Genomic DNA, 27,828 nt, shown 5'->3' on the forward strand with positions numbered 1-27,828 from the left:
TCTGCAGCGTTTGTGTGTGCGTGCGTGCGTGTGCGTGTGCGCGCGCCGGGTGGAGGATGCTCTGGGCATGCGTACTGTTTCTTTAGTGGTGCCTTCAAGTACTGTCGGTAAAGTCGCAACCATGAAACTGCAAACACCCCTCAGTTTGGCGCAAGGCTGGACTGAAACAACAATCCAACAATCTCAGCCCAGCATTTCTCACTTGCTCCTTCTCCGTCAGGGCCAATAGGGAGCCAGGGCCTAATCTGCTCTTGGTGCTTTGACAATCTGTCTCTCAACCAGACAAACTGTTTCCAGTTACCAAGTCATTGGTGGAGAATGCTCTAACTAACAAGATCAATCTGAAACCTTGTTGAGACTCATCTGATCTTATCCCCCATTTACTTTGTAGTGTCAAACTGCAATTGGAGTTGTTTTCAGAAGTGCAGAGCAGCAGGTGTTTTAGAAATGAGTTTCGATGACGACACACTGGAGAATGTGCCTGTCACTAATATTAGGCAACTGATGTAAAATGAACGCAGCCTGCAGCTTGATTATCAATATCGACTTCAGGCGTTTGTCTGTGGGGATGTTTGTTGTTTGCAGATGACAAGGATGGAAAGTAGTTTGTATCTGGCTCCACAGACACAACAGAACAAATACTGGTACATTACAATTTGAATCAGTTATTGTGTGGTATGTGTCGTTCTGCTTTTTTATTTACGTTGCAGAAGTAAAATCTGAGATATGCAGTTAAATACAGCTGAGAACAGAGGTGACATTGAATTTCAATGAAAGGAATATATCATAATTTAGTTTTATATATTTTTGTGTGTTACCAATTAAATAATTTGCAAACAATCCTTTCTCAGTGTGTGTTAACACAAACAGAACTGACACGGAACAAACATCAGAGCTGCACCAATGCATTGATGCGGTCGATTGTTTAGGGACAATAACCGTACATCCCAGGCTGTGGCATATGAGCCGGATGCTGCTCACATGTTAAATGATGTGTGTGCAGATCTTTGAATTCACTGCACTTAAGAAAGCCTGTCACGTCATGCAGCGTGTGTGTCTGTGTGTGTGTGTGTTTGTGTAAGAAACAAGCAGGAATGTGTTTTCTACTTTCTCATTCATATACTGTTTGCGCTCAGTACAAGCAAGACAACAAAATGTATAAGTTATAATTATAGTTCTACCAAAGTTTTGCCTCCTGTGCATTGGTTATATTAATTTATCCCATATTCAGCTTTTCAAGCCTGGCTATCAATCATCAGACGTTGATGTATATTCATAACTCACCATCTTTGAGTCACGAGTGTTGCTGCTGCTCCTCCTCCTTATTAACAGACCCCGCTGAAAATCCCCAGTCAGAGACGCACATATTGTTCCAATAATCTTGAATGTGACCTCTGACACTTTGTGTTTCTCTGCAGCCGTGGAAACCCCCTCCTCCAGGAACACCAACTCCGGTTCTCTGCTGCCGTGACCTCTGACTCCTCAGCAGCCGGCCAGGCCAGCGTGACTCAGTGTTTCCCACAGAGAGCACCAGAAACCAGGTCTGTTCTTCCACTTCGTTATGGTAGCTTTGTATTAAACTACTTTTCATATTATCATGTAGCCTGATAAGAAAAACTGATCTTTAGAGGAAATCTGGAATAAAATTTTAGGAACAAAATGGCAAATATAACGAGTACAGTACATGATACAAAGTTGTTGAACTCTTTATTTTTTTTTATGTTCTTTGTATTTTCGTTGTGTGACGAAATCCCGACTTACTACCAGAGCCCTGTCTCCCTCTTGTGGCCACATGTCAGAGGCACACAGGGGAGGCAGGAGCTCACACGTGGAAATGATGACTTGTCAGATCTGTGGCTCATGAAGTTGCATCCTCACCACTAATCGTTCTCTCACTCTGCAACACACGGTTCACAGCCAATAATTTCCCCATTCATGAAGCTCAGCCTTGTCTTACCTTTAATATTCTAACTATCTTTATTATTTCCGACCCAATGACTGAGCCCAGAGGTGCTCAGCCTAACTGGAGCAGTGACATCTACAAAGAGTTATAAGGACATAAAATCTAAAAGCCTGTGTTCTTTTAGTGTTTTACTTTGTCGAAGCACATTTAACCCACATTAAATGTGAGATTGTGGCACAGCAGATAAAAATTAAAATAATGAAAGTCAGCATGATTCAGCAAACAAAAGCTGGAATATCAAAGTCTTGCTCAATCACACATCTCATTTCTGCTCCTCCTGCATCTTTCGAGGTGAGAGACTCAAGGTTACATTATTTCGTTATTTCACAGCGAGGCAGTTTAAATAAGCTGCTGCCGACAAAAGAGAAGAAACCTTTTATTTCTTCAGTGTCCTGTTCAGATAATGGTTTTTTTATTGTTGCAAACATTGAGCCTCGACTCTCTGTGTTTGTCATTTTCTTCCATCATATCCCTGTAGGGTTTAATAAGCTTTCATGATTCAGCACTGAGGTTTGAAGCTCAGTCAGAGCTGGAGCAGCAAGACAAACAATTCTCTGTCTGAACGCGACAGTCCTCTGGGCTTCATGAAGACTCAAGACAATGAGCTAAATGACTGAGTTCAAAACGTTTTAACCTCAGTATTAGTTGGATAAATGAAATCAAGCACTAAAATTGATTTTTGATTTCCTTGTGGCTCGATTTATACGACATAAGCACAGTTTAAATCACACAACTGGTTGAAAACCTGTACCCTGCCTCCTGCTGCACCAGGGCGCAGGGTATTAAAATAAAAACTCATTTGAGGTTTCCCGATGTGTGATTGCTGGTGGCAGTGACATTTGCCTCGGAGCTGTATGCTGTAGTCACAGTATAAATAGTGAACGAGTACACTCAGCTCAAAACTACTGAGAACGCTCCTGATTCCCGTCGTCAGCAGCGTTGTTACTCGTCAGCCTCTGCAAACAAAACGTGAGTACAATACCTACGTACTCTGTACATTGACTGAACAGTTGGTAAATACTGTTATTTAGTAGTATTTTTGTTTGATTGATCTCATTTTTCTTCCAGAGGACGAGGATCCTCTGTGTTGCTGGTCTTCGGTTTTGTGGCTGCGATCACTGCAGCACCAGTCAGAGGGAACTAGATGAGAAGATGTGATGTGGGTAAGTCTGTTATAATGTTTGAAGTGGTGTGTTGTGTCTGAAAGATGCAGCGCTCAATGAGAACGATGCAGGTTTGAAGCTTTTTGTCGACCAAGATGGCTGCCGCTAAATTTAGTTTTCACTACGTCACTCGTGTCGTTGCTCTGATTGAGATGCAGTTTGCATTTGTGAATTGGTTTCTGAGCTACACAGTGGCAGTGGTGTTCCTTCAGTAATATTTTAAAGATATTTCATGTGGATGTTGTAACATTGATTTAAAACATTTAAATGTTCTTTTATATTCTGCTTCTGTCACCTCTGTCCCTCGGGAGCGTTTTCTTGCAGCGCTGGTCAGGTTTTTTCTAAGATTGTCATGTTATGAGTTATTTATGGAGGCCTTACAAAAAAATATATATTATGTATATTTAATGGGTTATCATGCATATCACTAATTCATGGTGCCCTGCCAAGATGGCAAATTCTCCAGCCTCCTGCTGTTACTCTTTCTGGCGTCCCAGTCACCAGCATGGAGCCGAAGGAGAGAGACTCCAAGATGCACCAAGTTTTCTCTAGATTTAAAAAAAAACCCATTTTAAATTGAACACATGAAGTTGAAACTTTTGATGCTCTGAGTTTAAATCTTCCACGTCCAGATCATCCACTAACTAACTAATATATATAGTTATATAAATATCTAAAACAATAGCAGACACGGGTGGGTCTCAGATGTCTTTGTTTTAATGTCGTCGGTTTGGAGCCAGGAGGTCACAAGTCCCTGAAACCACGACACACGTTTCATCACATGGCTTCACAGCTGCAGTAATATATTGGCCTAAAGAGGCATTAAGTCAATTTCATGGACCATAAACAACAATAAGAAGAAAATATCCACCAGTAAGAATTTACTAAATCATTCTCCAGAAATCTTTTATGATTTTTCTTCTGCATGAATAAACATAATAAAAGTGTGTTCGTAGGCTGGACAGAGGTCGTGTTGATTTTCTCATCAACCTGGTGGTGATCTCAAGGTTGAAGTTTTATATTGTTACTTCTATTGTTTATGTAATATCATCAAATTAATAGTTCAAATAAGTCGTAGATAAACAGCTCAAGTATACGTTTGGATAAATGAATCTTGACTCGTCTGCAACTGTAAATACATAAACTTTGTATTTACTGTTTAAACAAACAAGCTTCAACTGACCTGAGCTTTTACAGCTCAGACGAATTTCAAACAAGTGGTGATGACGACAAAGACGTTCAGGCTCACAGCTGTTTTATTCCTCTCAGTTTCATGAAGCACAGTCTGAATTACTTGATATGCTAAATGTGCCTCATGCTCATGTGAGGTGAATAAACTTTTGTGTCAAGGTCACAGCAAGTACGATGGAGGGATAAAAAGGGAGGATGATATTGAGCATTTTCTGCTCGCTTGAATTTCAAACAGCTTTCACTCAGCTTCTCCAGGAGCAGATGAAAGCACAGTTGAAAGGCCTCTGCAGAGAGAGCAAGTCGATGAGTGGGAGAGAGACAGAGTGAGAGAGGAAGTGGAGACAACAAGGATTTTTCAAAGTGATGCAGCCTCGACTCTGCCTATTCAGACTTCAGCCTCCAGTAGGAGCCTGCTGGCTTCAAGCTGCCAGAGAAGTGGGGTTGCCTTGGCTTGTGTGCCGTGGTGCAGTATGAGGGGATTTGCCTTGATGGTGCTGGCAGCACATGGAGGAGCCTCTGGGCTCAAGCTCCTGCCAGGTCACTGCAGACGCCTCAGTGGCCAATGTTGATGCTCGGTTCTCCTCTGTACGTATTTTCCATATTTCACCCCATCTGCATTTACGGCCATGGGGGAAAGTGGAGATTGTGCAGAGTGCTGCATCACTGCGACACAGCTGGCGAGCCGCTTTACTTGGGGCTCCTCCTGCTGGTGTAGATAAGGGCCTGGAAGGTTTTTCTTTTTTCCATGCTGTAATCCCTGTTGTAAATAAATAAAGAGGTGTGTGTGTGTGTGTGTGTGTGTGTGTGTGTATACCACAGCAGAGGTGTTGTAAGGTCCTGCCGATTTAGCTGACCTCATCCCCTCCCACACACACACACACACACACAAACACACACACACACACACACACTCTGCTCTGTCGGGGTTGTTGCTCTGCAGAACAGCTCCTTGGATGAATCAACACAGAGGAGAAGTGTTGCTGTGGTGCAAGGTGTTGCTCATATTCCACTAAATAATCACAGAAGTGGATCTCTGCCATCTCCACTTAAAACCGAATCTGCTGTCACTTACTATTCCCCTTTTTTAGTCTTCTAAAGTTTTTATGTTTGGGTATTTTATGTTATTTTCAACTGTATGCTGACTTTGAATGGACCAAACAATCCAGAGGTAAATCAAAAACATAAATCAACAATACATCAGTAAAAAAACACACAAAAAAACATTGAAGTTTCAGTCAGAGAAAACAGTCGAGGTCATTCATTGTTTTTATTAAGTTACAACATTAAGACAATAGATGGATCTTCCTGTGACATCACGTCAACAGAACAATGTTCATGAACAAGCAACAACAAGACAATAACTATTTCTATCTCCTGCTGCTGCAGCTACTTTCCCTCTATTGTTCCTTCTGCTGATGTCACAGTTCACCTGACACTTTACATCCCTACTACTCGTTATCAGACCGAGAGGACAAAGTCTGGAGACACCTGCGTTACATGTACTCGTGTACACGTTAACTTATACATACAATCTATATAGTAACAGTAGTTGAACAGAAAGTGCTGTAAATTCATGCTACAGTGCTGTGCTCAAATCAAGAACTACAAGGACGCTCCCTCTGCCTTAAAAAATCTGAATATTGTTTGCAAAATTGTATATTTTTTTCTACTGATGTTTCTTTACAAAACAAAATCTAAAAAAGACAGTTTTTAATTCAGTTACCAAACCTTTTTTTTTTTTTTTTGCAAAACAAGCCAGGCTGCAAATCAAATCTTTTTAATCTGTGGAATTGTTGTCATTTTGCTGACAGGTCATTTAATGAACTAATTAAAAGCAGGTAAATAAATTCCATGAGATGCTACAGTTTGATGTGTATAATCATCGTAAACATTAATCTCATACAACACATTCGACGAGTACATTTTACCAATGCATTCTACTATATCTACATTATTCAGTCAAATACTAAAAAGTACAAAAAATAGTTTGTTTGGTAGGAGACAGGTGAGAGCTGAACCAAACCCAATGACGGTGAGAACTGAAGTAAACGTGTGTTTCACTAACGTGAGCAGGTTTAAAAAAGTCGTCCAGAATAAGGCAACAACTAAAACATGACTTGAAGATGATTTGAAATAAAAGCTTCACTCAACAGTGACGACAAAGAAAATAAAGTGCCTATTGTGAGAATAAGTTAAGATGAGAATGTACATGAGGGCGGAACAGAGTTGTGTTCAGCATGGAGGGGGGGGGGGGGGGGGGGACGTGTCCTCGGGTGCACTGGTGGTGGTGGAGTGCAGATCTCAGCGCAGCGAGCTGGTGGGCATACAGTCGCACAGAGCCCTCCTCTCCGCTCTCAGCACCAGCATCTCTGTCTGCAAAGGGACAATTTAACACGTATCACGTTTTAAACGAGACATGTAATGATTTTTTTTGCATTCCTTCTTTCCTCTTGTGTGTTATAAAGGTTTTTTGTGGATATAGAAACTCATCTTGAGCTGTTTAATACTCTGAACAAATGGAGTAACTCATTGAGAAAATGAAAGCGTTCCACAAATCATCCAGAGGAGCAGGACCTACCCTGGCATCAAGGTTGAAAGCCGTCTTCTTAAGATCCTGCAGCGCCCTCTGCATGAACTCAAATGCGTGACAGTCCACACACGGGCGGCCTGGAAGTGAAAGCAAACATTTCAGAAATTATAAATAATCATTTGTATTTTCCTGATACGATGAAAATATCCTCTGAATTATTTATTTTACAATCTGAGTCCTGAGTCTGTGAATATTTGGTTGCACAGCGCCCTCTGTTGCCACAAGTATGAATCACAGCGTATAGATAGAGAAATCATTTTGATATAAAGTTATATTATATGAATTCTTTTTCATTTTTAAGAATAAGATTGTGTTGTTCCTCCATATTCTGTATCGATCGCATTGATGGATTGAGTAGTTGATGGATGGGAAACTAAAGTGAAATATTTTGATAACTCATATTATTAAAGAAGAAATCCTGAATATTTGTGTGTTGCAGCTTTTCAACCGTCAGAGTTTGATCATATATTATAGTAAAGTAAATATATCTGTGGAACAAAACTACTGAAACTCATCACTGTGGGTTGAGAGATATTTATATACAGTATTACATATGTTACACTATTTGTTGTGTAAATTAGTCAAAGGCCAGAAAATTCATTCAAAGTATTTTGATCATTGATTTTAGTTTTTTTTAACATGAGATCACTTGTGATAAATGTATATTTTATATGTACAGAAGTAGTCTGCAGAACAATGTGTAATTAAAACAATTAGGGGAGGTTTAAATTCACATATGGATGTCATGTATAAAAGTAAGTACAGGAAATGTTTATGATAAGGTCCAGTTAAAATGACATTTTTAAAATGAGTGTGTTTAAGGCCCAGTTTCATGTTGATGTCACGGTGAACTGTCTCCACCAATTAACACGACCTTCTCATTAAGAGACTCCAGCAGGGAGCTGCCGCCATCAGAAAAACCTCACTGAGGCGAAACAAATGAAACCTGACAAGCATTTCCAACCCCTCCACAGGAACCTCGGAGCTGCTGATGCACCTACTTTCTGCAGGGATGACGGTCCCGGGCTCCTCGGCAGCTGCAGGGACACAGACGAGCTGCAGCATCAGGAGGAGCACCGCTGTCTGCAGGTAACATCTGGATGACATGATGCTGCTGCTCCGATGGTCGATCACCTTTAACACGGGCACAGACATCAGCAGCTGTTTGCTCTGCACAAACACAACAGCGGTAATACAAAAAAAAAAAAAATGTCCTACACCACCGTCAGTGGATGGAACCCCTCACAGAGCCCGGGCTTTGTTCAGACAGACACAGTTTTCATCGGTGGATCTTCGCGTGGTATTTATAAAAACACAGATTAGACAGAAAGCGTGACGTGGATCTAACGACCTACCTCCAATCAGTCGATGGTGTTCACGAGCTGCAGGATGCGGGATGTTTTATGTAGGTTAGCGTAGTGCGCGTGCGCAGGGTTCATCTGGTAATGATGCTCGAGGGACCAGAATCAAGACTTCCGGTGAACATTCAAAGTTAAAGCCTGGATAAATACGCTTTCAACACAGATTCTATTTATTTTGTTTTTATAAATCAGTTAATTGAATCTGGCTGAAATTAATTAAGTCAAATGAAAAAAGCCTGTAATAAATTTAAGCTCCGTAAATTATATTCGTTAGTACAATAGAGAAGTAAAACTGGTAAAAATCTAAAAGTATACATAATAATAGAAATGAGCCCCATGTCAACCAGCCACCACAATCAGATGGTATAAGGTGATGTCTCCATATGTTTACTATATCACAAGAAGGGACAGCTAATCCTGCCACTGGACACTTTTTAAAATGTTTATGTTTAAGTTATTAATAAATTATAAAAGTTAATTCAACTTACAAACGGTGCTTTGTGTGCTTCTGCAGTAGTAATCAATTGCTTTACTTTTTATGGCTGCAATGAACTGTTGTTTTTCAGTTTAATCCTCTAAATTACTTTTCGATTATTTGATGCAGTGTTTGGTGTGAGAGTCATTAGAAAAAAACCAAAACGACTGCTGCACAGAATCCAAGATCCAGAGGTCAAGTCTTCAGATGGTCTTCAAGTGTCTCATGTCGGAGCTAAAGTGTTGAAACAAATGTTCTCAGTTGGAACATCCTTCTATATGAGAGGCTGGAATTCTTTTGAATGCTTTTAAACAGTTTTACTACTTTTCTTGGATATGACAGTATATTTTTGGGGGGTTATCTTAATATACACATCAACAGATATTTTTCAAGAGCTTCAAGTATTATTGTTGTTTCATCCTGACAAAAAAAAAGACGTGGTCTTGTCGTGATCAGAAAAATAAAAACACACCGGCCACTTACTGCTCCAGTTGTGTTGTGTGTGAACAAACCCATCAACAGAAGTGAAACCGGTTTCTGATCCAGATACTAATTGGATTTTAAAGAGTCAGAACAAATCAAAGTTCAACACAGATTCACTCTTTTAAAACTTTATTAATAAACCAGTCAGAGACACGGCCAAAGAGTTTGAATGTGGTACAGATGTTTTTATTCCAGATGTCTCACGCGCTCCTCTGGTGCCCCCCCCCTGCTCGGTGTGGGCGGGGTCCTGACTGCTGTTTTCTTAGGTAGCCCGTTAAAATGCCCGCACTCAAAACACTTCTTTTTCCAAGATGGCGTCGATGAAGGACAGCGACACCGGCCTGTGGCTTCACAACAAGTTGGGCTCCACGGACGAGCTGTGGACGCCGCCGAGCATCGCCTCGCTGCTCACCGTGTCGGTCATCGACAACATTCGGCTGTGCTTCTCCAGCCTGTCGCCGCCGGTGAAGCTGAAGCTGCTGCTGGGGATGCTGCACCTCCCCCGGCGGACCGTGGACGAGGTGAGCCGCTAGCGCGTTAGCTCGGCGTTAGCCTGGCGGGGGAGCGTTTAGCGCTCAACCCGCACACAGACAGACAGACAGGCGGGCACGCAGAGCTCCGGCGCGGGTCAGTGCCGCTAATTTAAAACCCCGCTCCCCCTGGAGGCGTTTTAACCCGATATTAAAACACGTAACCAAGCGTTTAACTGTGCAGGGTTAGCATTAGCTTAGCTTCCTTCGCCGCTGCCGTATGTTTTAATTGTTAGTCAACGCTGCAAACTTCTCGCTGCAAACTTTCTAAACTTCAACTCGACGATAACGAAGTTTTGAACAAGCCACGTCCACGCTTGGTCGGTTCCCAGCTAACTTATCTGCGGCGTTAGAGAGCGTTTTCCCCCCCGGTGGCTTAGCGGCGACGACGGGAGACATTAGCCCGCTAGGTCTGGTCCCGACATGATGGTGGGATGGGCGCTGGAGAGCTCAGCAACCGGGCGGGAGCTGGAGGGCGGCGCCTGCCTCAGCCCCGCAGATCCTCCGTTAGCTGCCCGCAGATTTTTTTTAACACGTTCCCCGGTGTCCTGCGCGTCCACCCGCGGGTCCACAGTCCTCTGCACGGGACGTGTTGTAGTTTTATTCACGCGGAGGAATTTAAACACGTCTCACTACAGGAGAATCTCCCACAGGTTGTCACGGATCGTCAACAACAACAACGAACGCACAGGTAGATGATGCATTTGTGGAGAAATTATAATAAACTACACGTGCAAAAATATTCACTGACTATATCACAAAGAATAAACCAACTGCACAATAACACAAACTCTGCGCTTTGCAGAAAACATGGTTAAAGATTAAAATGTAAAATGCACGAGAAATATAACAAGTAAATAAAATACACGGTTTAAATCTTGAAAGCGAAGATCATGAAATCATTTTGAGCATTTTCATAAAACAAAACAAATTCTTAATCTTTATCAGATTTGGTTTTGTCAATTAAAAAGCATGTACTGTTTTCTCAATTAGTGTTACTCTGTAAATATGAAAATATATTAACACTGATAAAACTATGATGTATATACATTTCTTTTAAATGAGTTAACGATTAAAGAACATTTTATGTAGTAATTGACCGTACTGTTGTTTAACAGTCAAACTTTGCTCAATAAAAACCATTAACGCGATCTGTTACTGAAAACAAGTAAGTTATTCAACGTTCATTAACTTCTCCGGCTGTGTGAGTTTATTTTTTCGTAACTTAAAGTTGTTGAACGCCACCGCCCTCTCTCGCCAGATGAAGGAGGCCCTGTCGGAGATAATCCAGCTGGCCACGGTGGACTCGGAGCCCTGGGTTCTGATGGTCGCAGACATCCTCAAGTCCTTCCCAGAAACCGGCTCTCTCAACCTGGACCTGGAGGAGCAGAATCCAAATGTGCAGGATATTCTCGGCGAGCTCAGGGAGAAAGGTGGGGGGGTTTTCACAGTTTACTTGATGATAATATCTAATCTTATTGCTGAGCCTGTGGACTAAGAACTGGCCCTTAATTTGCTTTTGCACTGTTTGGATAAATAGGTGAAATACAAACTGCAATATCTCATCATGTGAGTTTGCTCCCAGCAGTTTTCTGAACCCTTTTTATGAGTTATGATTGTCGTCACGCGCCTTCATCTCGTTCGATCCTCTCTTCCTCAGTGAGTGAGTGCGAGGCGTCCGCCATGCTTCCTCTGGAGTGCCAGTACCTGAACAAGAGTGCGTTAACCACTCTGGTCGGACCCCTCACCCCCCCTGTCAAACATTTCCAGCTGAAAAGGAAGCCGAAGAGTGCGACCCTCAGAGCAGAGCTGCTACAGAAATGTAAGTTCCTCATTTTTACCTTTCGTGGTTTGGTGTTGGCATATTTAGATTTGCTGTTAGGCTATAGCCACGATTGTAAAACACATTTGTTGATAATTTATAGCACAGAGGTATTTGGGATTCCCTCACACTTGTAATGTTGAAGTGACATATTCTGTATTTCTTTCTGTTCCAGCCACAGAGACAGCCCAACAGCTGAAGAAGACAGCCGGAGTGCCTTTTCACGCCAAAGGGAGAGGACTGGTCAAAAAGATTGACACTACAAGTCAGTATTTAGGCACCTGAGATAATTATCAGTTTGACACTGATGATGTCCCTGTTGCTGATACTTGTCTCAATATTTGTTCACAGCGCCTCTCAAGGGGATCCCCAAGGCCCCGTTCCGCAGCCCCACTGCCCCCAGTATGTTCAGCCCTCCCAGTAACCGCACACCCGTAGCCCCTGCACGGACACCCCTGCGTAAGGAGAGGGGGGTCAAGGTAATCTCAAGTCCTGCTTAGTGTTGCTCATGATAAATACTGTGTGAACGAATCAATTTTACAGTGTTTTGAAATGTTTGTTCTTTTTTTCCTCCTCCAGCTGTTAGATATTTCAGAGCTGGACGGGGTCGGAGCTGGAAGAGAAGCTAAGAGGAGAAGAAAGACTTTGGGTAACTTGTTTTCCCGCCCTCCGTCTGTCCAAGTTTTAGAGCTACTCCTTGAACGTCTCACTCCAGTAAACGTGTCGTTGAACTGGTTGATGTTTTCTCTGTTGTAGAAACGGAGGCCGGAGAGAAAGCAGCCAAAGAAGAAGCTGTGGTGGAGAACACCACACCAGACTATGCTGCCGGCCTCGGCTCTGCACAGGTACTTCACCACTTTGTCTGACGGTTCCCCCTCTTATCTTTCACCTCTTCTTCAAACCTGCTAATTGTTTTGTTTTACAGAAACTTGGGGCGCTGAACGAGAATCCTCTGCCGTCAACCAGTTACCTACCAGCCACCCCCAGCATGGTTCCCTCTTCCTCTTACATTCCCAGCTCCGAGGCACAGCCAGGTCAGACACCACCACACTGCTTTTTATTCTTTGATTTCACACAGAGGACAATGTCCCCATTATCTCACGCTCTCTTCATCAACCTCTTCCAAAGCGAATGCTGGCGGGTCGGGTCGAGACACGCTGCAGTCGGCTCGCCAACCAGAGGAGTCGGCAACAGCGGGCGCCGGCGCCACCCCCACCTTACCTGGCCAGTACAAACAGAGGACGCCGATGTACAACGCCAGCACCACAGCTAATCCCGCCACGCCCACATCCCCCAGCACACCGGCGTCCACCCCCGCCAACAACGGACCCCCAGCTGCTGCCACAGCCAGCCAACCAGAGACCCCCACCCAGCCTCCCAGCACACCTCAGACGCCCACCCCAGCGCCGACCCCTACGCCACCGCAGCCCCAGCCCAAAAAGAATCTCTCGCTCACGGTAAAGTGTAGAATGAACCTGTGGAGTTCAAACATTTCCCTCCCAACACTGAATCTGTCAATTAGTTTACATTTACCAATATGGAAATATGTGAAGTTGTATTTACAGTTTTACTTATAAAATGTGTATTTACTGTAGTATTCTGAACTTCTATATACTTTGTTCAGTTTTCTATTTATTTCTGGTTATTTTTAGTTTATAGTTTTCTTCTCAGTCAGTTAAAATCTCCCGTTTCTCGTCATCAGAGAGACCAGATGTACGCGGCCCAGGAGATGTTCAAGACGGCCAACAAGGTCACCAGACCAGAGAAGGCCCTCATCCTGGGCTTCATGGCTGGATCCAGAGGTACACGAGCCCTCGTGCTCAGGGAACCAAAAGCTTTTTTTATGCTAACTAGTTTTAAATTTCTGCTTTCGCAAGCCTGCTCTCAGTTTGAGGGACATTGTTGCACACATTTATCTTGTGACTGATATTCCACCTGTGTCTGTTTATTTGTAAATCAGTCCGAAAGGTCACAAGAAGTTGCTGCTTGTTGTGACTGCAGACGTCACCTTGTGGAGCTTATTTGTTGAATTTAAAGCAAAACCAAATCACGACACAGTGATAAAGCAATAATAACCGATCGGCCTCCTCCTGTCTTGCAGAGAACCCGTGCCCGGAGCAGGGGGACATCATCCAGATCAAGCTGAGCGAACACACAGAGGTTCTGCCCAAAGCCGACGGCACCGGCAGCACCACCATGCTGGTGGACACGGTCTTCGAAATGAACTACTCCACAGGACAGTGGACCCGCCTCAAGAAATACAAACCCATCACCAATACCTCCTGAGGCGCCTCGTTCACTCAAAAAAATCACACACCCAAAAATTCTTATCCACTTCAAAAAGAAAAAAACATGTTTACACAAGTATTTGCAAACACGTCTGGGCCAAATCGAGGACTGGGAGGGCGAGAGGTGGACAAGGAGAGAAAGGTCCTCCCTTTTCCTGCGCTGCCAAAATGCAGGACTCCGAAGAATATTTCTGTACCTTTTTGTTTTGGTTGTTTCCCTTTTATCGTTTCTGTTTTTTTAAGTGGCCTCTGATTCCTGAGGGATGCTGTGGTCAGGAGGGGTGAGAGTGTTCCACGAGTCTGAGCAGAGGAATCCTTCTCACGGCAGGCACCTTTCAACATTGTTGTACTCTGGAGTACAGGCATGTCACGTGTCGAGAAAGACGATGTGTATTTTTTTTTTTGTATGAATGTCACATTCAGCTCATTCTACCTTGGGGTTTGTGACAGGAAACAAAAACACAGAACGATAACGACCGTCACCCTAGAGGTGGCCAAAAAAAAAAAAACAAGATGAGAAGTAAATAATTCTCAGTGCTGTCAAGTTCTGTTTGCAGCCTTCTGGTAGATGTTGAATAATTTTTCATCCTTTTATTAAAAGAAGGGAAGAAAATAAAAAAAAAACAAGAGGACATTTCTCATCTTTCTTTCTCGATTTGAGCTTTTTGTTTTTGAGCTGTCAACAATTACCCATGTTTGTGTTTTGTTTTTAATCATCTCCTGTTTTCCTCCCAACAACATTTAACACGACCGCTCACTGATTATTGTGTCTTCTACAAGTCTGTCTTACTTGTGCGTTAACAGGAAGACAGTGCCACAGTTTTTTAGCAACATTAAACCTACGTGGGAAGCGAATAAGCGCTGATCTACTGTACTAACTTAAAACTGGTTGATACGATAGACTGCGTACAAAGATGGACGACCCGTCTTCTTGACCTCCTGTTGTGCAAAGGAGAAGCTGAAATATCCCTGAGACAAGTACTGGCCTCTCGTGCTTTGACGTATTTTACTGCATCAAATATGTGAGTGTGTGATCTGAGCGATGCTGCATCCGGCCACCAGGGGGCAGTCAAGATGATTTGGTCCATCTTTTTATACAGTTCATGATTCATTTATAGATTTCTTTTCTTTCTATAGCTCAGACGTTTGTGCTAGTATTTCTTTTCTGCAGTATTTGTATTACAACTATTTCCATCTCTTCACATTAACTATGTTTCTTCCTGGTTTGGTGCCTCTGGGATTCCACGGCCTTTTCACCCGGACTCATGCACCTGCTGCAAAAATCTGTGTTTGGTCATGAAGAAGATGTGAAGTTGTATAAACGAGAGAGAAAAAGATTCAGACAGACGTTTTATTGTATTTGCAGAAACAAAAGAATTGCAGCATAAAAACAGGCGCCACAATTAAATGCCAGTATGCAACATTCATATTATCACACAACAAAGGTTTAGCACAGTTTGGTCAGCGTGTAAAACATTTGCCAGTTACTGAGGTCAGGTGAGTTTCTTTTATCTTTATATATATATATATATATATATAGATATAAATTACAGTATGATACATTAGATATGAGTTTAAAAGTCACAAACATTTATAATTCACACCTTTCTTTACTGGGGGTCGTTTCCTCACTAGATCAGATGCACCTGCTGGCAGAGGACAGAGTTCACCTCTCCGAGGAGTCAGGTGACAAACTCCCAGCATGCCTCTGGTAGGTCTAATTATTCAGAGCAGAACCAACCTGTGTGTGTGTGTGTGTGGCCCATTTTAAACTGAAATCATGGAGTGACCTTTAGAGAGTTGGAACAGTAACGTGTGTATGTAACTATACAGCTGCTGGTTATAAAAATGAGGTAAAGACAAAGTTTAAAGTTGTTGAAAAACAAATCTGCTATTTAATTTCACTCACGAGGAGTGAAACATGAGCTGCACAAAACCCTTGTCTCTGATAATGTGAATGCTTCATTTAAAAAATCAACGTTTTTTTAAAGCTTGTATTTATTACGGTCCCTGAACAGGGCTGACGGTAGAATCACCTCACGTAGCAGCAGATCCTTCATTAGTACAAACTAATGTTTTAAACTAGAACATTCAGTGCACTGATTGTACCTCTTGGTTTGATTGTGTACTACAGGCTCCGGTGTGGACATTTGGTCATGGCTGAGGTTTACTTGGCTCCAGGGTCCCTCCAGCCTCCGAACGCCTTCTCCAGGTGCAGAGCCACGGCCAGGGTGAGATGGTCCTGCAGCTTCCCCCCCACAACCTGCACGCCCAGGGGCAGACCCTCCTCGCCCAGGCCCAGAGGACACTGGGTGACCGGCAACCCCAGGATGTTGATTATACCTGCGGACAGAGACGAAGAGATTAAATGGTTAAAGGTGTGTGAACAAAGATAAGGTAAGTGGAAAAACAGTTTCACACACTGTTGAGAGAGAGCTCTGGGTTATTCCATGAACTGAAATAATATAAAAGACATGAACTGGAAAAAGCTTGAAGCCAGGACCGCTCACTGACCGGTGTAGGCGAAGTCGAAGGGTCTGAAGAGCGGGTGGTGGTGTTTGGGCGCCACTCTCGGGTGTGAGGGGTAAAGAAAAACTCCGTCGGTGCCCAACAGCTCGTCCACCTTCCTCTGCAGATTCTCCTTCTGCTGGATGATGAAGGGCGGGGATTTGGACACGTGGGTCATCTCCAGCAGGGCCAGACCTGTTGACAACGACACACACACATAAACCCAACCTCCTCCACGTTAGTTGATGGGACAGGGACCAAACTAAAAAGTCTGTGCATGTAAAACAAATTTCTCATAGATGGTTTCTGTTGTTTGAAGTAATTCTGACTCATGTTTGTTCAGCTGCTCATTTATGTGTTTGGTTTTGATTAATAATTTAATGCTATGATAATGAGCCGAAACATCATGATTGACAGCTCAGACTGACTTGGGATGCATCTTGATTTACAGTCCGTCACATATAAACGTTTTCTCTCTTACCAATCGCAGCCATGGTGTGCTCTGACTTTCCCATCATCCATTTCAGCAGCTCCCACAGAGGCCACACCGGTCGTCCTGGTTCCCCCATCAGATGAGCGAACGGCACAGGAGGCTGAAGCGAGGTAACGTTTTTAAACACAAACTGATTTTTGTTTCAAAGTTCACGATGATAGACCCACTCAGTGTGTAAATCATCTTTAAGTGGCACACAGTCGTGTTCTTTCTGCAGAGTAATCATTATCGTGCTGGAAACATTTACCTGTGTTCGCACCCTCGCTGCACCGGGACGGTGATGTCTCAACTCTGAGACTTTCATTTAAAAACGAGCAGTTTCAGAGACATTGAAATGCTTTAGAGCAGAAACAATACTCAGCACATTAAATATTAGAAAGAAACGTGCTGTCTTTATGAAACCATCTTGAAGCTTTGATGCTTAAACCACTCAATTTAAAATCCACTTGAGTTTAAAATAAAAGGAAAAAGGAGCCTCAACAAAGAGGTTATTGTGTCATAAGCTCTCTTTAATCCAGCTGCAGTAACGCTCCTCCCAGACCTTGTAAAGTAAGTCTGGGATTCTTACTTTACATTCAGCAGTCGAGTGGTTACCAACCTCGACTCCATGACGTGGCTCACTAAATAAATGTGCTTGAATGTGAGAGGATTTACAAGGTTAACGTCTTCTACATCAGTTTGTATTCATTCTTTGTGAAATGTCAAGTGATATTTCTTAAAAGTTTCATTCAATCTCAAACCTTAAAAAGGAACTTCAAGTTATGTAATGAGACAACGTGAGAAATATGAGACCAGACAGTTTTCTGTCAGGGGTCACGTCATATTTATCACATTTATCTTAATGTTTAATCTTAACCTTAAAAGTAAAGTGTGACTGCAGCTGTGAAATAAATGTACTGGAGTATAAAGTAACATGAAATTCTTAAGTGAACTACAAGTACCTCAAAATGACACTAATGTACAGTTCTTGAGTAAATGTCCTCTTGTTTGAAGCGGAATGTATAATTGCAGGAAGATAAACCAAGACACTGTCAATAAGTAAAGACACTGTGGTAATATTAACTCATCAGATCTGCTGTCCTCACAGAACTCATCTGTTCAGTCACGTTTGACTTCCTATGGGGACAAAGAGCAAGTCTTTGTATTGTAATTCAGTGTCGAGCACAATCCTCCGTCAGAAACCAAAAGTCCCCTTGAATTCATCAAGCTGCACTAACGCTCATAGATATCAGGTTGCTAAATATGCCTGAATATTTTCTTCAAGATCCGAAGATTATTCTCTGAGAAATCAGTGAAAATGTTCATAAAACGCATCTTTTAAAACAAAAAGGGATTTAAAAAAATCCTAGATCTTCTGCTTTGTCCAGATCCACACTAGAATTTCAAGGGTTCTCTCTTGACCCAAGTCCAGTTTTGTGGTAATCAGTAGATTTAGTGTCGTCCTGCTGACGAACTAATGAACCAACAAATGGACAGCAGCACAATCACGACCCATTTGGTGGAGGTAATACAACGTGTGTGTGTGTGTGTGTGTGTGTGTGTGTGTGTGTGTGTGTGTGTGTGTGAGTGTGAGTGAGAAAACAGATTAGTGAACCATTTCTAAGCAGCAGAACACAATAAGCCCTGTGACTAAGGCTTGATCTGCTCTCTTGTACTGTGAAACATGTTAATACACCCTGAGTTTCAGCAGCAGCAAAGTAATAAAAACCCGTTTCTCTCCCGTCTTTCCTGTTTATCTTCATTCCACCACCGGAGAAGTGGATGAAACAACAGATGATCTGTTGTCCGGACACATTGATCTGGATCCAGTTGTCAGACGTACTAACCTTTCCCTCCTTATCAGGGAGAGACATGTAGGTGTCCCAGATTTTGAAGCTGTAGCGGAGCTCAGGGAAATGCACTTCCTCCACTTTTACTCCGAGATCGGCCTCCAGACGCTCCGCTACCTGGAGAACATCACATGAGGATTTCGATTGTAAAAACGTTCCTGTTAGGTTGTCAGACACTCTGCAAACCATTTAACAGACGGACTCAACACACCTTTCTCTGAATGTCCAGGAGCTCTTTGCTGACGGGGTACGTCAGAGCAAAACCACCGTCATGAGGGATGGTGAAGAACCGCAGCTTCTTCAGGTCAACCTTCGCGTTTAAGGACAACCTGTAAACACGTGAAAGCAAACATTCTCGGTGTTGGAGAGAGACACTTGGGAAAATCGTCCCTGCGTAAAATGGGACACACGCTGAGCTCTTACATGTGAGCGTTGGGTCCCACCATGATCTTGAGCATGGGCAGCAGGTCCTCAGCGTAGCGGCACATGGGCCCGGTGCTGACGTACTCCCTATGTCTGCCGGAGAAAGGAGGGTACTGGTTCTCAGGAGACACAACACCTGCAGAGACACACTTACTGAGTCACAGTGGAGTCTGATGTTTGAATATAAAGGATTATCTTGTCCTATAACAATTCAGATAAAACAGCTTTTTTAATATAGAGTCAACATTAAGTTTCTGTAGCTACCAGGAGTCGTTTTATGGCCAAATATTCCATTGAAGAAACACGGCATGCGGATGCTGCCGCCGATGTCTGAGCCGATACCGATGACTGCGCCTGCTGCTCCCAGGATGCTGCCCTCTCCCCCTGAGGCCGGTCAGGGACAACAAGAGACAGAGGGGAAGGAGATAAGTCTGAGGACCTGGCAACAAGATTCAACCTCAGTCCTGTTTGATTATAGTTAATTGGATAAAGTGTCCAGCATTACACGGTTTATTCTCTGAGGTCTATGTGACTAACACACGACAGTAAACCTGCTTTGTTCGTCCATTTGAACCTTATTTCATTCATTACATTCTGTACATTTGTGTCGCAGCACTCTTTTCTATTTTTGTACTACTCAAGAGTCTGTGAAACCAACATCATGAGAAGCGTCTTGTTAAAGTTTTGTTTATACCATCGTACCAACTATTCGGCATCTATATGCTGTATATAAACAAACAGTGATGCATTCGTAAGTAGATATAAATATTTTAAATGTATTTGTCTACAACTATAACAAATCAGTTCATCTTTGAGTCCGAGTGAATGTTTCAGCCAGATTTTAAAAGATTCCCTGAAGGTGTTCGTGAGATGACAAGCTCACAACGCAAAGAATATCTTTAATGAGGTCAGCGGGTCGTTGACCTTTTAGCTTTGACCACTTAAACCTAATCAGATAATCATATTTTCTCTAAAAGCCTCCCTGATGTATCGTGTTCGTGAGAGAGTGGGACAGAAGAGCAGACGACCTGACAACACAAAGGCAAGAAAAAAAGATCGATGGAGTTCCCCTTTAAAGAACCAGAACCAGAGCCTCTGTCTTTGTGTGTCTGCACAAAGTGAACAAGTGAAGTGTAACATGATTATGAGGTAAAACCAGAACTCCTCCTGGAGACAAAGAGACTGAGTCCAACTTAAAGCGTCTCACCTCTGAACTACACAAGTGTCGGATTCCCTCTTTTCCCTCCAGCCATTAACACAACAGCTACTGACCTGAGCTTCCTCCCGGTATCCTCTCCAGGTCGTACGGGTTGTTGGTGATGCCCTTCAGGTGGTTGTGGGACTCGCACCACATGCACAGCTCGCTGGTGTTGGTGACGCCCAGCGGGATGGCCCCTGCTCTCTTCAGAAGGGCCACAGGTGGAGCGTCGACCGTGGCCACGACTCTTTGCCTGCTGATCACACCTGTAGTGTTGGGCATGCCTGCAAGACGGACGCGTGTCAGCTGCGGTACGGAACAAATCACTTATTTTCATGCTTATTTGTAGAAAATGCTTTGTCCTCTCATTCTTTGTGGGGACGGTGACTGATAAACACAAAGTCAGAGATTGTCTCAAAGATCATATGAGTGATAACAACCTTGTTTAAAGCTGTTTTCAGACCTGCACTGAAGCTGTTTATTAAAAAAAGCCAAATATCCAACTCGGTTGCTCGGGACATTTTCTATAACGATGATATTTCTAACTTGCAACTGACGCAAAACAAAAAAAATACTAATTTCTCATGATCACAAAAAGGTAAAATACACGTAGAAGACACTGGTGAAGATGTCCACTTGGAAAAACAACAGGATTCAAGAGCTTTTGGCAACAAGGCCTGACCCCGAGGTCCGACCTGGACTATCTCCTGCTGTGTTTTTTCTTGCGTTCAAGTCTGAAAGCAGCTTAAGTAGCTGTTAAGTTTCCAGTGAGTCAGTGGCTGCTGGTGGATAAATTATATAGGTATCACATTTTGACTTCGGTACTGGTGCGCATTCAAAAATAGTATGCTATCAGAGTACGCTGGTTTCAAGCAGCTGACAGATTAGATTTCTGGAAGTGTTACCCTGAAGGGCAAAAGACTCTTTGACAGAGAGTGGGACTCCCAGCAGAGGCAGCCGGTCCTCCAGCACCTCCTCTCCTCCAGTCTCCTCCTCGATAAGCTTATCAACCTGGGCCGCCTCCTGGAGGGCGGCGGCGAACCTGGACACAGAGGGAAATAAACCTGGTGTTGAATTTCTGATTTAAAAAGCTTGATTTTTAGCTTCATAGCATCACAGTGGACGACGGCAGTGTAGTACATATCATGAGGGGGGTCATTTAAAAAGGAAAATGTAGATATTAAAGTAAATCACAAAGGGCCTGTCACTGATTTCCATCATGAATTGATTTGCAGACGAGGATGATGAAGAGTCAGATGAAGAGGACGACTGGTTCTTTCTTGCCTGTCTTTGACAACAGCGTTCAGAAAGGGGTTGACTTCCTGGATTCTGTCAATGTAAGCCTGCACCACCTCCACACTCGACACCTGCAGACACACAACATATTGGCCTATTTAAGAAGCTGTTAGGATTTATTACACACACACAAACACACTGTGACGTTCTCGTGCTTATAAAAGACTTGCATGAAAAGTTTGACTTGAATTGATTAATCTCATATAGCTTTAGACCAGCACAATATAACTTGAACTTGATCCGTCCTTCCAAGAGAAGCTGTGTATTTTGTTTTCCTGACATGTTTTTAATTTAAGTCACTTAAACCTAAAAAAGGTTTAATTTACTTTCATTCAAGAGCAAGAAAATTGTGACATTGAAGAACCTGAAACCGTCAAATGTTTGATATTTTTGCGGAGCTGCAGTGATTGGACAAATAATCAATAGTCTGTGTTTATCACTGATTAAGTATTCAAGCTAAAATGTCAAAAATGTGATGACAACAAATTCTTTAATGTCATAATTTACTGTTTTTGTTGAACTTGTATGAAAGTGAATTGAATATTTTAAGGGTGGGCAGATATTCGTAGCAACCCACAGTTGCACTTATAATATAAAGAGTACAAACTGTACGAAAAATAACGTGCAAGCATATGAATAAGAAATGTATAAGATACAACAATAATCATAATGTCATTCGCACATTTCACTTTTGCTTCCTGATATTTTATATTCAAATATATTTATTTTATCCAATTTTGTTTTTTTTGCTTGAAAATGTCTTAATCAATGAATCAATGATCAAAACAGACTCATTGATTAGTTGTCTAATTACTGCAGCTCTGCAAACATACAAATATAAACTTATATCTGTTAAATATCTGACTCACACTTTACTGTCTACATGTATGAAGTAAAACTCAGTGTATCACAGCAGCTGCTCATATACTGTCCACTTTAAACAGCATATATAGACAGATATAGTGATATTATATATCAGGAGTATAAAGGTGTGTAGCTGATCCACAGATTCACTTTCAGGGTGTGGTGTCTGAAATGCCACGTGTAGTCCTCCCCATAAAAGAAATGTATCTGTAGGTTTGATGTTCACAGGTCCTGAGGAATTTGGAGAAAGCCTGAACAAATGGTAGGGTGTTAGGTCACAGTTCAAAGGGGAACGCTAAATTTGAGCTAGTGTTGTCTCTCTTCCTGTCACTTCCTGGATAACCGAGAAGAGCTGGATAAGAAACCAGATGTGTTTACTTTAAAATAACGTAAACAACACTCCTATATAAACGAGGAGTTGAAGTTGCCCCTCAGGAGAGATTCACATTGACCCCGGATCTCTCCATATGCAGATTGCATTGCTTGTATTGATGCTGAACTTTTTTGTAATATATATTTTATACAATCAAGACGGTGTCATCGGAGATTCCTTCATCATCTTCACATCATCGCAACCCCAATATACGACAAGGGTTTTGAGAAACAAAACAAAACTGTTGGTAAAAACATCCATAAACATGAAACCAGATGTGCAGCTGTGTTATAGATAAGGTTTATAATGACAAAACAAGCTTCATGGATTTAATATATAATAAATCTAACATCCACCTCCTGACTAACAGCATAATTCAGACTTTTGGACACGGATAACTTTTTAAATCTAACTGATAAATAATTAAATTAAAAATAAATAAATAAATAAAAAAGAGGGAACCGTGTCTTTAAGTGAAGAGGTAAAGGCCCGGGTCTCGGGCCCGGCTGTCACCGGGCTGCACCGGGGGAACACACCTCTCTCCTCCGGATCTTCTGGGCGAGCTGCGTCGCGGACACTTCCAGCAAGTGACTGCGGAGCGGCGGCAGCTTCTTCCTCCCGCCGGTCCGAGGCGAGAAGAGGCGGAACAGCAGGAAGAGAGCCCCCATCACGGCCTTGAAGAGCCACAGCTGAAGCGTCTCCAGGCGGGTCAGGGCCATGGTTCCACCGCGGAGAGCGAAGCCTGCACGGAGGGTCGGGGATCGAACAGCCGCCGCCTCGCCGGAGCTTTTCATATGACCATGACTGACCGGGAGCCCCGAGCCGGATACCAAGTGATGTGCCTTCAAAATAAAACGACCAGAGGGCCTCATGATCCGGGGACACGGTTCACCCAGGAAATCATGCATGTCATGTTTTATTTTGAAAATAATGACCGGAACTCATTTGTGGTGGCAGTGGCGATGACCTCTGAGTCTCAGGTGATCAAATGTAAAATGAATATTTAATCATTATTAGTCTGTTTGAATATATTTAAAAAAGCAAATGTGGAGATGACATCAAAACTTTAAATGATCAAATTCTAATTTAAACCCAGATTGATCAAAACAACAAGTAAGAAAGTTAACTCAAGAGAACTACATACAGATGAAATAAGCTTATATATTATGTATACGCATGTATCGATAGTACACGGTGTCATTGGATAATACCTGTGTTCCTTTGCTTTAAAACATATAAAACAAACCAAGTAAAACAGGGTTATATATTTACCCAGACACCATCTACTCATTAACTGTTCAGATCTGTGTTCTTCAGATAATCTTAACTCACTGGTGGAAAAGTAAAACTCATATTCCTATGCTACTTTATACTTATACTCCACATCATTTCAGATTGTACTTTTAACTCAGTTTCTGTTAATAAACCTTAAAATTCAGATCAATCATACAAAATGTAATCAACGGATTAAATTGTGATTTTTTTTTATTACAGATATAAATTATTGATCACTGGCTGGAAATCCTAAATGAGCTCCAGCTGCAACATTAAAGTGATCAATAATTATACTTTATTCTGAGTCATTGTGCATAATGAACTTACCTTTATATTTGTTACTTAAAGCATATGTTCCAAAACAGCCACATTTAAATTTATGGATTACATAAACCAAACAGGTGCCTATGGCAGAACTGTGTGTGAACACTAGAGGGCAGCATGGCTGAAGACAGTGTGTTTCCTGTTTAAACAAACACAGCACGTTGCAGAGAGAAAGAAAATGTGCCTCTGCAATGCAGGTCAGTGGGTTAGTGGAGAATCTGTACAGTCAGCTCTCTGCAGCAGCATCACACTGAGCACACTAAGCTCCCAGATTATTATTGATTTATATTTTCTTCCTCCCAGAATATGTACGTTAGACCATTTAAAAGATAAAAGCTGTTATTATCAGTCATTATACCTTGAGGCTTCACTGTTACACCTTCCCATTGAGAAAGGGCTTAGAAAAAGACCTGAAGAGAAGCAGAGAGCGAACATGTGCAGTATTTAAGTATGATTTTGCAGTATTTATACTTCACTTAATTGTTCCATTCTACTGCAACACTCCACAACATAAGGCTCTCGATCGAGCTGCACCGAATATCGCACGCTTATAAATTCACTTATTGCTTTGGATCAAAGCGGCAGGTAAATTAAATGTGATGCAATAAATATCAGTCTTCTAAATGGGCCTGTTTTTAAAATCAAGATCCATGAATTATTCTCTGGGAAATTGTCCCCCATGTCCCATCCATACCAGTGAATAACTTCAGAATGATTTTAAATAATGTTAACATACATACATTTAAACTTTAAACACACAATTTATTTGATCAAATCAGTCTTAGTTAGTTAGTTTGAGTAAATCAAATAACTTGATTTATTCACACTAACTCAAAGCACTTCATTAAATGTGACCCGTTACATTGAATTTAAGGAATAAAATTACCTGGAAATTGAATATGTGATTGAAATACATAATTCAATAATTATATTTTTGAGTGTACGAGATGTGGGATTAATTGTTGATTATGGTTTCACCAGTGAGGGAGGAGGTTGTGCAGTTGTCATTGTTGGAAAAACTCCATGTTAGACTTTGAGTGTGTGAATAATAGACATGAAAAATCAATAATATCCAGAGAGCAGCAGCACACACCCTGCTGAGCTGCTCATTGATCCTCTCATTTCAGGGCCAGATTTGAAATGAAGAGGCGACGCTCAGAGGCGACGCTCAGAGGCAGGACATTTTATCAGGATGACGTTAGTTTTCTTCAAATTCTGTCGGCTGAGGGACGCGGATGTTGTTCACAGTTCTAACCCTAACCTACAACCTCTTAACCCCTTAGAAACATAGCTGAGAGGCTTTATCTTGAGCAAATAATATCTCTGTTGACAAAGTGAAGGGACATTGGCAGAATTACAGGATAAAGACTTCTCCGGGGGTACGCCCTGTCTAAAAAAAAAACCTGAACCATACCGCAAACATATCACAATCCCAACCGAGTGGAGAAAAACAGATCATTCCTCACCTGTAAGGTGAAACCCGAGGCTCCGAAAAAACTGTCCGGGCATGTAGGGACAAGAGGGAAGACCATGGAGGGAAGACAGAAAACACACAGTCGACACAGTGTTTGAGTCCCTGTGTCAGGCTGCTGCAGCTCAGAGTGAAAAGTAAATGTAATTGCATGTAACTGCCCATTATTTGGAGATTATGCAGCATCTTTGCAGTGAGGAAGTCACGTGTGCTGTGTTGTTTCTGACGGGAACTTTAAACCGTGAGTGAACGAGGCCTTCAGGGTAAAACGATACGGGGTCAGTGAACAACACAGGACGACTTTGGGTTCTTTTCCACTGATTTCCATCTTCTGTGGTGTCTCTGTTGTCATGGAATCGACGCCACACGTCGTCCACCTACACCTCAGTTTCTGACTTTGACATTCTACAGACGCAGGGTAAAGAAAATAAGCAATAACACCCAAGATTTATGAGGCCGATAACATTTTAGATCTTCTTTTTATAGTCTCTGCTCCCAAATGCTCTGACATAGTATTATCCACACATTTAATTTTCCTAATGAGATCCCAGTGAAGGAGCCGCCCTTTCTCCCGTCATCTCTGAGTGGACACTAATTTACTTTACTGTTCCCTTTGGATGAAGCAGCACTTCACTCTGATCCACTTTCCAGCACCTCCACCGCCCTGGGGGCCAGTGAGGCTGATGGGTTTCCCCCTGGGGATGAACGGGAAAGTTTTAGGAGCCAAAGTGACCATTTTCATTAATTAAAATTCAAAGGGTTTTGACTTTTACCTTGATTATTTTCGGAGAATTTCCTCTGAAGTCAAGAGGTCCTTGAGCTCCTTAGTTTTATAATGTGGTTTAATAAATCCACACAAAATGCATCTTCAATAAAAGATGTGGAAAATATTGAGGGGAAACTCACTTTTCTTGCCGTTTTAAATGATTTACGAGAACTACAACCATCATGTCATTAAATTTAATCTGATTTAATATTTGTTGTTAATCCTGTTGATCTATCAGGAGATTTAAAGCTTTTTACTGTATGTGAAAGTAAATAATATTTTAACAAATGAAACAAAAATAACATTCACGAAGCATAAAAACCTTATTTGCAAAATAACTTATTTCTTTCTTTTTCACTTTTCTGCAGACGTTGGACATGGACAGACACCAGTGGGACAGCAGCAGGTGAGTTCTGGCTTTTTCTTCTAATTTATATATTTTTTGAAAGCACATTGAAGGAATCGTGGAGCAAAATGTACATCAGGTGCATTTGTTCTCTTCTGTATTTTGTTCCCCACAAAACAAGACGGTAACAAAAACAATATTTTTGAAATGTGGCTTCGATTCCAACTGATGCTCCATAAGAAATGGAAAAATATTTTAAAAAAAATATAGATTATTCATAGGCCTCCCCCACCAACATCAGCACCACTCTCTCTAGAAGTCTATTTGTCTGTTTGTCAGCAGTCTTTCATCCAAGATGGGGGGAGGAGGTTGAGGAGGGGGGGTGGACCATGTGGCAGCCCCTCCACCCCCACCCCCTTACTCCTGCACCTCCTTTGGGGACTGGCGTGCGGGCGTTCGAAGCAGCTGCTGTGCTCCTAAAACCAATTATAAAGACCCCCGGCCCCCCGCCGGCGGGCTGCATGCGAGGCCGGGCAGGCGAGAGTGTGATCGTTAGCACCCACAGATGAGCTCTAACAAGGGGCCACCACTGGGACGGTCAGATGGGGGAGACGCAGCAGGTTCAGGATATGGATTTTACTGTCCCGACCTGGATGGAAAGGTGGAAATTGGAATTTCAGATGCAGGGAAGGCTCGAATTTGATGTTTTATTTAAACTGGAGTTTCAGTTTGAGAGGCCTTGACCAGTGATCTGAGGTATTGTTGAATTTGTGAATCACAAAAGATGTAATGTGAT

At 42.3% G+C, this 27,828-nt stretch overlaps 3 protein-coding genes across 5 annotated transcripts; 1 reads left to right on the forward strand and 2 right to left on the reverse strand.

Annotated features, from left to right (window-relative positions):
- Positions 1–5,565: 5,565 nt before the first annotated feature.
- nicol1 (NELL2 interacting cell ontogeny regulator 1) lies at positions 5,566–8,396 on the reverse strand. Of its 2 annotated transcripts, none has more exons than XM_020107275.2 (4): positions 8,263–8,396; positions 7,909–8,041; positions 6,896–6,984; positions 5,566–6,690 (listed from the first exon to the last, which is right to left on the reverse strand). In XM_020107275.2, exons 2-4 carry the CDS (start codon positions 8,012–8,014, stop codon positions 6,619–6,621), a joined length of 267 nt encoding a protein of 88 aa, XP_019962834.1. In that variant the 5' UTR covers positions 8,015–8,041; positions 8,263–8,396; the 3' UTR covers positions 5,566–6,618. The 2 variants fall into 2 exon arrangements, with proteins under 2 accessions (XP_019962834.1, XP_019962835.1); XM_020107276.2 differs by having other exon boundaries at positions 8,126–8,264.
- Positions 8,397–9,342: 946 nt separating this feature from the next.
- nelfa (negative elongation factor complex member A) lies at positions 9,343–14,495 on the forward strand. Of its 2 annotated transcripts, none has more exons than XM_020107280.2 (11): positions 9,343–10,447; positions 11,018–11,189; positions 11,417–11,578; positions 11,754–11,843; positions 11,930–12,057; positions 12,158–12,227; positions 12,335–12,423; positions 12,504–12,612; positions 12,707–13,035; positions 13,281–13,380; positions 13,680–14,495. In XM_020107280.2, the coding sequence occupies exons 2-11, from the start codon at positions 11,018–11,020 to the stop codon at positions 13,862–13,864; spliced, it is 1,434 nt and encodes a 477-aa protein (XP_019962839.1). In that variant the 5' UTR covers positions 9,343–10,447; the 3' UTR covers positions 13,865–14,495. The 2 variants fall into 2 exon arrangements, with proteins under 2 accessions (XP_019962839.1, XP_019962838.1); XM_020107279.2 differs by having other exon boundaries at positions 9,373–9,747.
- A 708-nt stretch (positions 14,496–15,203) lies between these two features.
- On the reverse strand, positions 15,204–26,034 carry faah2b (fatty acid amide hydrolase 2b). The gene is made up of 12 exons (XM_020107277.2): positions 25,916–26,034; positions 23,387–23,692; positions 21,602–21,684; positions 21,223–21,359; positions 20,392–20,601; positions 19,384–19,503; positions 19,120–19,255; positions 18,908–19,025; positions 18,694–18,813; positions 16,856–16,967; positions 16,381–16,569; positions 15,204–16,209 (listed from the first exon to the last, which is right to left on the reverse strand). The coding sequence occupies exons 1-12, from the start codon at positions 25,979–25,981 to the stop codon at positions 16,034–16,036; spliced, it is 1,773 nt and encodes a 590-aa protein (XP_019962836.1). The 5' UTR covers positions 25,982–26,034; the 3' UTR covers positions 15,204–16,033.
- Between the last annotated feature and the right edge of the window lie 1,794 nt (positions 26,035–27,828).

The sequence above is a fragment of the Paralichthys olivaceus genome, chromosome 22 (assembly GCF_024713975.1).
Source record: "Paralichthys olivaceus isolate ysfri-2021 chromosome 22, ASM2471397v2, whole genome shotgun sequence".
NCBI classification, from domain to species: domain Eukaryota; kingdom Metazoa; phylum Chordata; class Actinopteri; order Pleuronectiformes; family Paralichthyidae; genus Paralichthys; species Paralichthys olivaceus.

Coding starts and splice junctions, on each gene's coding strand:
- faah2b (XM_020107277.2), bottom strand. CDS start 25,981: ATGGTCTTCCCTCTTGTCCCTACATGCCCGGACAGTTTTTTCGGAGCC. Junction 23,693..25,915: donor CCTCGGGTTTCACCTTACAG/GTGAGGAATGAT, acceptor TTTATTTTGAAG/GCACATCACTTGGTATCCGG. Junction 19,504..20,391: donor GATACCGGGAGGAAGCTCAG/GTCAGTAGCTGT, acceptor GACCGGCCTCAG/GGGGAGAGGGCAGCATCCTG.
- nicol1 (XM_020107275.2), bottom strand. CDS start 8,014: ATGTCATCCAGATGTTACCTGCAGACAGCGGTGCTCCTCCTGATGCTG. Junction 6,985..7,908: donor GACCGTCATCCCTGCAGAAA/GTAGGTGCATCA, acceptor TTTCACTTCCAG/GCCGCCCGTGTGTGGACTGT. Junction 6,691..6,895: donor CTTTCAACCTTGATGCCAGG/GTAGGTCCTGCT, acceptor GTCCCTTTGCAG/ACAGAGATGCTGGTGCTGAG.
- nelfa (XM_020107279.2), top strand. CDS start 9,538: ATGGCGTCGATGAAGGACAGCGACACCGGCCTGTGGCTTCACAACAAG. Junction 11,844..11,929: donor CAAAAAGATTGACACTACAA/GTCAGTATTTAG, acceptor ATTTGTTCACAG/CGCCTCTCAAGGGGATCCCC. Junction 12,058..12,157: donor GTAAGGAGAGGGGGGTCAAG/GTAATCTCAAGT, acceptor TTCCTCCTCCAG/CTGTTAGATATTTCAGAGCT.